The sequence below is a fragment of the Rhinopithecus roxellana genome, chromosome 19 (genome assembly GCF_007565055.1).
Source record: "Rhinopithecus roxellana isolate Shanxi Qingling chromosome 19, ASM756505v1, whole genome shotgun sequence".
Classification (NCBI taxonomy): domain Eukaryota; kingdom Metazoa; phylum Chordata; class Mammalia; order Primates; family Cercopithecidae; genus Rhinopithecus; species Rhinopithecus roxellana.
The window spans coordinates 45,290,408-45,303,381 of NC_044567.1; the positions used below are offsets into that span (position 1 = coordinate 45,290,408).

At 48.9% G+C, this 12,974-nt stretch overlaps 1 protein-coding gene and 1 non-coding gene across 9 annotated transcripts in view; both read left to right on the forward strand.

The window, feature by feature from the left end:
- The window catches only part of NLRP1 (NLR family pyrin domain containing 1), a 76,742-nt gene that overhangs the window by 56,192 nt on the left and 7,576 nt on the right, over positions 1-12,974 (forward strand). For 4 of the 8 annotated variants that reach the window (XM_030922960.1, XM_030922962.1, XM_030922961.1 and 1 more), the window contains 3 exons: positions 821-962; positions 3,201-3,245; positions 3,645-4,599. In XM_030922960.1, the coding sequence (XP_030778820.1) occupies positions 821-962; positions 3,201-3,245; positions 3,645-3,964 (507 nt within the window). In that variant the 3' untranslated portion in view covers positions 3,965-4,599. The other 4 variants (XR_004054949.1, XM_030922965.1, XM_030922964.1 and 1 more) reach the window with 4 other exon arrangements.
- Positions 4,438-4,499, forward strand: LOC115895010. Its single transcript, XR_004055220.1, has one exon. It is a non-coding gene; the product is annotated as a U7 small nuclear RNA (small nuclear RNA).

The window sequence follows — 12,974 nt, forward strand, 5'->3', positions numbered from 1 at the left end:
AATGAAAAAATAAGATGGGTATGGTAGCGCATGCGTGTAGTCCCAGCTACTCAGGGGGCTGAGGCACTTGAGCCCAGAAGTTCAAGTCCAGCCTGGGCAACATGGAAAAACCCCATCTCTCTTAAAAAAAAAAAAAAAAAGAAAAAAAGAGAAAAAGAAAAAGAAAAAGGCTGCTGCAATACTGCAAGGTACAGTTGAAGGTCACTTGACGAGGAAGGTAGCAAGGGAGATGGAGAAAAGTGTATGAATTCAGGGTTGATTTTGAAGGTAAAGCCAACAGGACCTGCTGGATTGCCTGTGTAGGGAAGGAGTTAAGCATGATTCCGAGTTTGAAGCCTGCATGCTCAGTGGATGGTCCTATCTTTTATTGAGTTTGGGGAAACTGGAAAGGGAGCACGTTTGGAAGACAGTGGGGAATCAAGAGTTCTGTCTTAGCTGGGATTTAGGAAAGGGGATGGATATAAATTTTTGTCAATTGAAAGTGGGTGGAGTTTGGGATCCACTGGAAAGACAGGCTTTGGGCTGGAGAAATGAGGGTTTGAATTAAAGATGGGGGAGGTGAAGGAAGAAGGATCTGGCTTAGGATTATGAGCACTACGTTTAAGGACAAGCCCTGACTTACCCTTGAGGTGCTCAGTTGTGTCGTCATCCTTCTGTGGAAAATTGGGAAAAGAGCAGTTTCTGAAGGTGGTAGCTGATTTCAGTACAGGGATCATCGGAGTGTCCCTATGGAGCCAAGCAGGGTCAAGAAGGTGTCAGGTGGGGAAAAACCTTCCATGCAAGATGAACAGGGTGGCAACTCAACTCTTTGCCTCTTCAGGAACTGGAGCTCTGCTATCGAAGCCCTGGAGAAGCCCAGCTGTTCTCGGAGTTCTACGTTGGCCACTTGGGATCAGGGATCAGGCTGCAAATGAAAGACAAGAAAGATGAGACTCTGGTGTGGGAGGCCTTGGTGAAACCAGGTAAAACCAGGACAAGTCCAGAGAACTCAGAGGTGGGAGGAGAAAGAAAATCAACGAAGTAGCTGGGCACGGTGGCTCACGCCTGTAATCCCAGAATTTTGGGAGGTTGAGTGGGCAGATCACAAGGTCAGGAGTTCAAGATCAGCCTGGCCAATATGGTGAAACCCTGTCTCTACCAAAAATACAAAAATTAGCTGGACGTGGTAGCGTGTGCCTGTAGTCCCAGCTACTCAGGAGGCTGAGGCAGAACAATCGCTTGAACCCGGGAGGCGGAGGTTGCAGTGAGCCGAGATTGCACCACTGCACTCCAACCTGGACAAAAAAGCGAGACTCCGTTCCAAAAAAAAAAAGAAGAAAGTCAATGATAGAAAGTCTGTGTGTGTGTGGCGGGGGGTGGGGGTGGGGGAGGACGTGTGCATTATCACAATTTACTGATGAGAAGAAATAGCCCACAGGAGGTAGGAGGTAGGTGGCTTTCTCAAGTTACATAACAGTTGTTATGACCAGAATTTAAACCGGAGTCAATCTGACCCTCTAAAATTTATGCTCTTCCCCATGTACAATGGTGTCTTCACAGTGCCCTTGAATTAACAGATGTCGACATCCACAAAGCTTTTCGCAAAGTTTCTCACGATAGTTTGGATGTGAGGTGGAAGAATAAGACCTAGATAGTCATATGGTTGTATGGGTTAAGCCGATTTGGCAATTTCAGATACTCTCCCCTGTATCGCTCAGTGTTTTTGAGGTGGACAAGAGGAAATCAAATAGTACATTTTCTGGGATAGAGAAAACGTATGGACTCTTAGTCTAGTACCAACACTCGAAGAACCCAAACCCTCCAAACAGTCCTTCGAAGACAACCATCCCTAGTCAGCTGTCAAAAAATGGTGAGTCTACCTCCTGACCTGCAACAAGCTGGCTTCACAGTGTAGTGGAAAGAGGATGGGCTGTACTGAGTCCTGGCTTGGGTGCAAACACAGATGGAGAACTAACCAGCCCCAGCTTCAGACCTGGATTCAAATCCCACTCCAGCACTTACTTGCTGAGTGACCTTGGGAAAATTGCTTAATTCATTTGAGTCCCTCGTCTGTAAAAAGAGGATCATAATGACTAATTTGTAGGAATGTTGAAAAGAATAAATAAAGCAATGTCTATACATTCCTCATGCAGTAATCCTTAACAAATCATAGCAATATTATCTTTTTCCTCATGTTAAGCCAATCTCTGCCTCTTATCAGTCTTAATTCTGTCCCTTGGAACTCACAGAAAAAGTGTATCTCCTTCCCCATGAGAAAGCTATTTAGATTCTGGAAGACTGTGGTCATAGCCTTCCTGATGACTCTTGTTATACAAGTTAGACATCTCAGCTCCTTCCATCGTTCCTCTGCTATTTTGGTTTGTAAATTCTTTGCCATCCAGTCACCTCCCTCAGCAGATGCTCCAGTGTGGGAATGAGTCAGAATTGACCCCTGGACTGTCCAGTCAGCAGAGAGGATGTGAAACACCCTCCTTTCTCCACCCACATGGATCCTGTGCTCCTGGTACCACAGCCTGAACTCCCTCCCCTGTGCCCACCTCCCTGAACTGTGAGATCACAGTTGGAGTCTGCTCAGACTCTCAGGCCTTGTACATATGAACTGCTGTGAACTTCCCCTTTCTCTCCTTTGCAAAGCAATTTTTAAGTCCCTTCATTTTTGTTGTTGTCTGTCTTTTCTGTTAAAATTCATTTGTTATTCCCATGTCCTAAGATTGCTTGATCTTGATTCTAGATTCTGACATCCAATTCCAGAACATACACCTTTGGTTGGTGCCAGTGTAGAAGGCTAAACAAGAACAAGGAAGTAGATTTCTGCTCAGAACAAGGAGGTGCTAAATAGTTCAAGCTACCTAGCAAGGGGTTTGGTTAGTTCACCGGGGATACAGTTCAGGCCAACACGGGATTAAAACCAAGTCTGGGATGTTGTAGGAGAAATTGCTATTGCTCATTTGGATGCCTTCTCTCTATTACTGTATGATCACAGCTTCTGGGCCTCAGTTTCCCCATATGTATAAGGAAGGGATTCAACTAGATAACCTCTAAGGACCTTTCCAGCTCTTACTCCAGATTCTACCAGAATTTGTCTGTGACTTTTTTCTAAACCAAAGAATCTCAGAAGTGAGTGGGAGCCTGGAGGTGTATTGTGTGTGTTAATAACTTAGCACTGTTTCAGATGCATCTTCATCTCTGTTTTCCTCCAGGAGATCTCACATCTGCAACCACTCTGGTCCCTCCAGCCCCCATAGGTCAGTAACAACTCTCAGAGACCACAGGAGGCAGTGGCAGTTCTGGGGTACTGTCTGGTTCTTGGGGGAAGGGAAGAGAGAAAGGAAGGGACTCATCATTGCAGACCTCACAAGGGGTCAGGCCCTGGAGAGCGGTGCATGGTCCCTCCCCATACCCTTTCGTCCTATCACAGAGACCCTAGAACTCCTTATCTGACAGCCTCCAATGCGCCCAGCAGGAACCCCACTCCCAATCCCCACTCTGGCAGAATGCCAGGCTAGATGCTGGCATGAGGGAGGGCAGAAGTGCATTTCTGGAGGCAGAAGGAAGCGAGGGATGCAGAGAGGAGAGAGGAAAGGACTGAAGGTGGGGATTGGAGATGGAGGCTGTGGTTGGAGCCCTTCTTTGTTCGTTGCCAGCCTTACCTTCACCTCTGGATGCCCCGGGGTTGCTGCACTTTGTGGACCAGTATCGAGAGCAGCTGATAGCCCGAGTGACATCGGTGGAGGCTGTCTTGGACAAACTGCATGGACAGGTGCTGAGCCAGGAGCAGTATGAGAGGGTGCTGGCTGAGGACACCAGGCCCAGCCAGATGCGGAAGCTGTTCAGCTCGAGCCAGTCCTGGGACCGGAGGTGCAAAGATCGATTCTACCAAGCCCTAAAGGAGACCCATCCTCACCTCATTATGGAACTCTGGGAGAAGGGCAGCAAAAAGGGACTCCTGCCACTCCACAGCTGAAGTGTGAACACCAGCCCCTGAGTCCTGGCTTTGCCTGGCCCTTCTTTGGGTCTCAGTTTCCTTCTCTGCAAACAAGTTGCCATCTGATTTACCTTCCAGCACTAAAGTAATGGAACTCTGATGATGCCTTTGCTGGGCATTATGTGTCTATGCCAGGGATGCCACAGGGGGCCCCAGTCCAGGTGGCCTAACAGCATCTCAGGGAGTGTCCATCTGGAGCTGCCAAGACCCCCGCCGACCTCATAGAGCCTCGTCTGGTGGCCACAGCAGCCAAGCCTAGAGCCCTCTGGATCCCATCCAGATGCAAGGAGGAATAGGAGGGACATGGAACCGTCTGCCTCTGACCGTGTCACAGGGTGAGCCCCAAAACTGGGGTTCAGCGTGGGAGGCCACGCGGATTCTTGGCTTTGTACAGGAAGATCTACAAGAGCAAGCCGACACAGTAAAGTGGAGGGAAGTTTATTCAGAAAATACAGTATTACAGCTCTTTGAGAATTTGCCTAGCAGGCTTTCCATTTTTACCAGAAAAACCCCTATAAATTAAAATTTTTTTACTTCTATTTTTAAATTTAAGAATTAAAAAATATATAAAAAAGAAAAAGGGAAAATAAAGGAATAAAAAGTTGCATACTCCATTTAGTTTTCAGCTGTTATTCTGTCCAAGCCAGCCCAGAAGCAGCCTCAGGGGAATTCCTGCAAAGGACTACTTCAAACGATACCAACATGGGACTGGCTGGGATTCCAAAAAAAGCAGCGCTAAATTCAGAGCAATCCGTCCAAAGCACTTAATAGGGACACTGACACAGAGAGTGGGGTGCAGTGTATCTTTGAGACTAACAGCAAGAGAAAAGGGATTCTACCTACATATTCCTGCAGCAAGAGGGTCAGGTATGGAGTTTATGGGAGGGTTTAAGGAATCGCTCAGGGCTGCAACCAGTTTCCTTCAGTGTTTTTGACAGCAACTGAGATACCTTTTTCAGCGCCTCAGAATGTTCAAGGCCTCGGTTTGGGTTCCAGCCTGCTGGGAAAAACCTGCAGCTGGCTGGGTCACAGAGCAGTCAAGTCACTCTGTGATTTTCAGCCAGGTCACAGAAAGAAAGCATAGGTGAAGGGACGTGGGGGATCCGATCTATCTTCTGGACAAATTGACTTTTTTGCTTATATCACGTTGCAAACATGTTCAACAAATGTGGCTGACTGTGAGAATCTTCCTCTGGAGATGACACTGTTCCTGAACTTTTGTATCCCAGCTCTTGTAATGGAAGTGGAGTCTAGCAGGACACCCACACTTTGAGAAAAATGTTCTTTACCTAAGATCCAGGGGCTGTTCTCTGGTCTCAGGTAGGATAAGCCTATGGAGGAAGCATAAACAAGGGTGGGAACAGTGGCTCATGCCTGTAATCCCAACACTGTGGGAGGCCAAGGCAGGTGGATCACCTGAGGTCAGGAGATTGAGACCATCCTGGCTAACATGGTGAAACCCCATCTCTACTAAAAATAAAAAAAAAATTAGCCAGGCGTGGTAGTGGGCACCTGGAGTCCCAGCTACTCGGGAGGCTGAGGCAGGAGAATGGCATGAACCTGGAAGGTGGAGCTTGCAGTGAGCCGAGATCATGCCACTGCACTCCAGCCTGGGCAACAGAGCAAGACTCCATCGGAAGGAAGGAAGGGAGGGAGGGAGGGAGGAAAGGAAGGAAGGGAGGGAGGGAAGAAGGAAGGAAGGAAGGAAGGAAAGGAAGGAAGGAAGGAAGGAAGGAAGGAAGGAAGGAAGGAAGGAAGGAAGGAAGGAAGGAAGGAAGGAAGGAAGGAAGGAAGGAAGGAAGGAAGGAAGGAAGGAAGGAAGGAAGGAGCCTACCTAGTTTACACCAAGACTCTGGCTTTCCACTTCCAAAAACAAGGAAGCTACGCATAATGAACTTGCTGACTTGAACGAATTTCAGATCAGCTAGCTGCCTGGGTCAGCAGTTTTCTGCTAAATGTGGCAGGTGTACAACTGGCATCTGAATTCGATGTCCTCAACTCTCTTAAGAGAGAAAAAAAATGCCCTATTTGTTTTAGACCTTCTTTCTTCTCCAAATACCCAAGGCCCCTCATAGGAGTCCCTCAGAAGCATGGGGTGGGGGGGTTATCTTGGGAGTAAACTATTTGCTTCTTTGGCCTTGCACTGCACATCACATTGCACAGCATAGTGCAATTAATCCATTCTCAAGATAAAACCCTGGATCTCTCTAGAGGAAGCTCTGGTCCTTCTGATCAGAAGGTTACAGGTGGAGTCTGGTAGCTCAGGGCCTTCCCAAGGAACCATCCCAGAAGTGTTAGCTCCCAGCTGGAGTGCAATAATTGTTATTGAGCAAGGGAGTCCCCACTTTCCACGCTCCCCAATCCTACTACCCACCTATCAAAGGGGCCACAGAGGGTGAGGTTACCCCCAAGGACTCCAGAATAACTCCTCCTGAAAGGCTAGTCCCACCTCAAACATCTTGTTCCAGGCGGACCGAAAAAACACATTGAGTGATCCAGGGACATGTCAACTACAGAAAAAAAAAATCAAGCTTTTAAATAATTAAAGCTACTTTATTCAGAAGTCTTGCTGAAGACTATAAACTGAGGCCTTAAAGCCCAGGAGTGGTTGTCAGTTGCTCCAAAGCAGTGTTTCAGCCCACTACTCATATGCAAGTGGTGGGGTTTAGTACCTGCAAAATCACATCAGAGTGACCAGGGTGTGGGTGTACAGTACATCAGTGATCACCAAAGTACATGTGGTTATCGACTGCGGAAGTGAGGCAGGAATTTTCTCTGTCATTTTGCCCGCCAACCTCCTACTCTCCAAAGCCTCCCATCCCCACCTTCCCACCTAGGCCTTGCTGGGCCAGGATACCTGCCACTGGTGGTATCCCACCCATTCAGCCTGCCCAGGCTGAGTCTGGCTTGCATACTGGCTCAGCCCACTGCTGGGCAGGCAGAGCCCACCCCAGCCCACCTGTATTACAGCTTGTACCTGAGTTTGGCAGTTCCAGAACTCTTGTCTTGCATCCAAGAAGAATATGCTGACAGTTGAAAGGTGAGAATGGATGGAGAAGAACTTTATTGACTGATGAAACAGCTCTTGGCGGAGAAGGGATGCAGGGTGCGGTGGGGTGGTTTTTTCTTCTCTCAGTGTGGCTGGGTCCAGGGCTTTTTATGGACTCAGAATGGGGAGTGCCTGCTGATTGGTTTGTGAGTATGCAAAAAAGGTTAAAGTGAAGACATCACTGAAAGGTGGGCAGGACAGTGTAGAAAACCAATTAGGAAAGGTGAAGGGTAAAACAGGTGAAGGGTGGGGATTAATCAGAGGAAAGATTCTCAATCTGGTCTGAGGATTTAACCTGCAGCTTCATTTTCAGGCTTTAAACTCTCTTCTGCTTGGAGGTGGGGTTTCACCAGGGACCCACCCCTATCTGCCTAGGCATTTGACTGCCTCATGTCACTATCAGAAGCATAATCACTAACCCTGCCAGATGTTATTTTTATTTATTTATTGAGACAAGGTCTTACTCTGTCACCCAGGATGGAGTGCAATAGGAGAATCACAGCTCACTGCAGCCTCAACCTCCTGGGCTCAGGTGATCTGCTTGCCTCAGACTCCTAAATGGCTGGTAATAGCAGCAGGAGGCAGTAAAATGCCTAGGCAGATAGGGACGGGTCCCCAGTGAAACCCCACCTTTAAGCCAAAGACAGTTTAAAGCCTAGCAACAAGTCCCAGGTAAATCCCTGGACTGGATTGAGAACCTCCCCTCCTGTTTGGGATGCCTTCCTCTGACTGATCCTCACCCTTCACCTATTTTACATACACCTACCCTTCCTTAATTGGTTTTTTACACTATCATGCCCACCTTTGAGTGGTGATTTCGTTTTAGCCTTTATTGCTTACTCACAAACCAATCAGAGTGCACTCCCCATTCTGAGCCCATAAAAGCCCTGGACCCAACCACATTAAGAAAGAGACCACCCAGCTTCAGGTGGGGGACCACCCTCACATTATCTTCAGTTGAGAGCTGTTTTGTCACTCAATAAAATTCTCTGCCGTCCTCACCCTTCGATTGTCACCATAACCTCATTCTTCTTGGAGGTGGGACAATAACCTATAACCCACCAAACAGCAGGGGCAAAAGGAGCTATAAGCTGTAGCCCTCCAGTCCTCCACCAGCACCAGGCGGCCATCCCATGCAACGGGAAGTGGCGGTGGGGATGGGCCAGCCTGGGAGGCATGGGCTGGAGTGGGATGATGGGAACAAACAAGCACAGACCCCACCATTCACAGAAATTTCCAGCTGGCAAAGCAGGGTTGAGAAAAATCTTGCATCACGGGGACTACAGGTACATGCCACCACACCCAGTTAGTTCTTGCATTTTTAGTAGAGACGGGCTTTCACCATGTTGCCCAGGCTGGTCTGAGCCCAGCTTAGCCTCCCAAAGTGCTAGGATCACAGGCATGAGCCACTGAACTTGGCCTAGATGTTATTTTATATGTAGAAAAAGAGAAGGTTGGGAGCATTTATCTTTCAAGGAATACAGGCAAGAGTCAGGCAAGAGTCTTGCCCCAACCACAAGGTTGGGGGCCCTGTGCTCTATCCTGTTTCATTATCAAAGCATCTTTCCGGAGAGCAGCAGACGTCACAGAGTCAGGGACTTTGTGAAATTATTCTGGCAAACAGAAATGAGCAAGCATGGCTTCTCATGTTTGCTACTTTGTCTCACAGACATCTGCCCAAATGACAAAACACTTGAGTGCACAAAATAGGATGCAACAACAGCCCCCAAATAAAGTTAAGAAAAATATCCCCGTGCAAACTGCACCTTACGCTGGTGATGGCAGCTGTCACTCATTGATTCTTCTTTTCCCTTGGGAAAACAGACAACAAAAGACAGAGAGGTACAGAAACAGAGACCTAAATGGACTAGAGAGTGTTTTCTCAAATCACCAGATGACAAAGTAGTGAACACCCCCAAACCCAAACCAGGGAAGTTCAGTGCCTCACCTATTTTCAATCCCACCCACCCATCCAGCCCTCTTGACCCTCCTAGAGGCCTTGGTGAGCTGAAAGTTTGAGTTCAAGAACACATCAGAGGCTGGTCATAGTGGCTCATGCCTGTAATCCCAGCACTGTGGGAGGCCAAGGCGGGTGGATCACTTCAGGTCAGGAGTTCAAGACCAGCCTGGCCAACATGGCGAAACCCCCTCTCTACTAAAAATGCAAAACTCAGCCAAGTCTTGTGGCACAGGCCTGTAATCTCAGCTATTCAGGAGGCTGAGGCAGGAGAATCACTTGAACTCGGGAGGTGGAGGTTGCAATGAGCCGAGATTGCACCATTGCACTCCAGTCTGGGCAACAGAGACTCAGTCTCAAAAAAAAAAAAAAAAAAGAAAAAAGGAAGGCATCAGATGGCCCTGTGGAGCAACTCACGCCTGTAATCCCAGCACTTTGGGAAGCTAAGGCGGAGGATCGCCTCAGCCCAGGAGTTTAAAACCAGCCTGGGCAACATACCAAGACCCTATCTTTATGAGACGTTAAATTTTTTTATTTACAAAATAAAAAAAAAATTTCAACAGCATCAGGTGAAAAGGGAGAGGACAGCTAGGGGCCGGGTGGCCCACGTGTCGCAGGATAGGTCCAGGCCGCCTGGGCCTCCCACGCCCTCTCACAGCAGCTCCAGCCGCGACCTTATGCGGCCCCGCAGGGCGCTTAGCCCCGGGTGGCACCACCTGTGAAGCTTTCTCGCCAACTCGCGACCTTCGCGAACTAAGCCCGGGGTAGTCGGGGCAGACGCCTTGGCACAAGTGTGGGGGCGCAGGATGGGCTCAGCGGACCCGCGTGCGCGCAGAGTGCGGGGCACAAGGGGGCGCGCAGGGACGGAGAGACCCAGGGCACCGACGCGAGGAAGGGCTCCGCCACCCGCTAAGCCGCGCAAGCCCCGCGTGTCCCGCCCCCTTCTGCAGAGCTCCCCCTTCCTCATCCCAGCAGGTCCTCACGTTAGTTGCCGGAAGCCTAGGAAATGTATTCCTAAATCCGGAGCCGTCTCCATGGCAGCGAGCCCCGAAGTGGAGCGGGTCTTGGAGTAGGAGAAAGGCCAGACACAAACAAGTGCGTAGGGGTGGGGGAGACACAGATGCATGTCCGCTTTGGATCCAGATTCTTTTTTTTTTTTCTTTTTTTTTTTTTTTTTGAGACGGAGTCTCGCTCTGTCGCCCAGGCTGGAAGGCTGGAGTACAGTGGCGCAATCTCGGCTCACAGCAACCTCCGCCTCCCAGGTTCAAGCGATTCTCCTGCCTCAGCCTCCCGAGTAGATGGGATTACAGGCACCCACCACCACTCCCGGCTAAATTTTTGTATTTTTAGTAGAGACAGGGTTTCACCATGTTGGCCAGGCTGGTCTCGAACTCCTGGCCTCAAGTGATCCGCCCGCCTTGGCCTCCTAAGGTGCTGGGACTACAAGCGTGAGCCACCAGGCCTGGCCTGGATCCGGATTCTAATAGCAATAGCTAGAATTCGAGAGACAGGCAGTGAGCTGGGAATCAAATTATTGACTCTACCACCCATTAAATGTGTGATCGTGAAACAGGTTTTCAGATGTGTAAGAAGGGAATAGCAAAGCTGGCGTCAAACGGTTGTTTGATTAGGTGTGCTCATGAGTGGGAAGTTGTTCTGGGCGAGCTGGTACACAACACTAGGCAGGCAATAAATCTTTTTTTTTTTTTTTTTTTTTTTTTTTTTTTTTTTTTTTTGAGACGGAGTCTCGCTCTGTCGCCCGGGCTGGAGTGCACTGGCCAGATCTCAGCTCACTGCAAGCTCCGCCCCCCGGGTTCACGCCATTCTCCTGCCTCAGCCTCCCGAGTAGCTGGGACTACAGGCGCCCGCCATCTCGCCCGGCTAGTTTTTTGTATTTTTTAGTAGAGACGGGGTTTCACCGTATTAGCCAGGATGGTCTCGATCTCCTGACCTCGTGATCCACCCGTCTCGGCCTCCCAAAGTGCTGGGATTACAGGCTTGAGCCACCGCGCCCGGCAATAAATCTTAGCTTCTTTGGGCCTGAGGCTGTTGTAGCTGCCAGTGATAACAGAAGCCACAGAGTATCTGCTTTCAAGCGATTTATATTCTAGTGGCAAGGAGATACGAAATATGCACCCACGTCTATAATCCCAGCTCTTTGGGAGGCGAAGATCTGAAGATTGATTAAGACCAGGAGTTCAGGACCAACCTGGGCAAGATAGCAAGACCCTGTCTCAAAAAAAAAAAAAAAAGATTTTTCACGCCTGTGATTCCAGCACTTTGGAAGGTCGAAGTGGATGCATCACCTGAGGTTAAGAGTTCAAGACCAGCCTGGCCAACATGGTGAATTCCATCTCTACAAAAATACAAAAATTAGCCGGGCATGATGGCGGGTTCCTGTAATCCCAGCTACTTGGGAGGCTGAGGCAGAAGAATCGCTTGTACACGAGAGGCAGAGGTTGCAGTGAGCCAAGATCGTGCCATTGCCCTCCAGCCTGGGCAACAGAGCGAGACTCCATCCAAAAAAAATAAAAGTTTTTTTAATTAGCTGGGTGTTGTGGCACATGCCTGTATCTCAGATACTCTGGAGGCTGAGGCAGGAGGATCCCTTGAGCCCCAGCTCCAGTGAGCCATACTCATGCCACTGCATTCCAGCCATGGTGACAGAGCAAGATCCTGTCTCTAAATAAAAATAATTGGGTGCTTGCTTATAATCCTAGCACTTTGGGAGACTGAGGCCAGTGAATTGCATGAGTCCAGGAGTTTGAGACCAGCCTGGGCAACATAGTGAGACCCTGTCTCTGTTTAAAAAAAGAAGAATAGAAGAAAGATCTTTTTGAATAGAGACACATGGCGACTCCCTGAGAATGGACATGATGGTCGAACAACACATGGAGATGATGGGAATGAGAAGTGCAGGGCAGCGGGGATCATTCTCAACAATGGTGGAAAATTGGAGTCTTCCAGGATCATTGTGTTCAGACTAATCCATCCTACATGAGGTTTACTTTCTCTTTAAAGTGGGCCACTTGGAACAGGGAGATGTCCACATGACCCCTGTCAAAGAAGGCATTCAAGAATCATGGATTTGGCTGGGCGAGGGGGCTCACGCCTGTAATCTCAACACTTTGGGAGGCTGAGGCGGATGGATCACCTAAAGTCAGGAGTTTGAGACTGGCCTGGTCAACATGACAAAACCCCGTCTCTACTAAAAATACAAACAAAATTAGCTGGGCATGGTGGCTCATGCAGTGAGCCGAGATTGCACCACTGTACTCCAGCGTAGGCAACAAGAGTGAGACTCCATCTCAAAAAAAAAAAAAAAAGAATCATGGAATGCTTCCACCAGGCACTCTGATGGATGGTGGGAGCCTTGGGCTGAGCTCAATGCCTTTCCTGAAGGAATCACTCTCTGGAGGAGTAGGATTTGCCAGGTGCTAGAACCTGATGGAGGCCATGAGCAATACTTGTCTCAATGGTGGGATGACTACGGATATAAACTTTGAGCCATGCACACACACTGGTCCAAGCCCCAGTCCTGGAGCAAGAAGGAAGCAGGGGAAGCAGGGGAAGGAAAATGGTCCTCTGGAACCTGTGATCACCTGTGTTGTGTCACGGCTGTATGATTGCGGGGACCCTGGTGACCGCTACTTGCAGGTTAGCCCCAGGCAGGTAGGAATGAGAAGGAGGAGAACAGGAGGAGAAGAGGAATGGCCAGACAGGAGCCTGACTGCTGGAGAGAACTTGAAGGGAAGGCTGGCAGTAGTATGGATGCTGTGCTATTGGTCAGGAGTCCTGCCGTGTTCTTGGTTTCCTAGCAACTGCTGTTAAGCAGGTAGTTGCTAGGCAATGTGGGCCATCCCGGCAGTTAGGTAAGGACCTTTGTCTGCGTGGGCACCAATCAGACCATCACAGAGTATTGTTAATCCTGAAAATGGCCACTGGGTCCATTACTTAGATTTTTTTTTCATCTGTTAATTGCC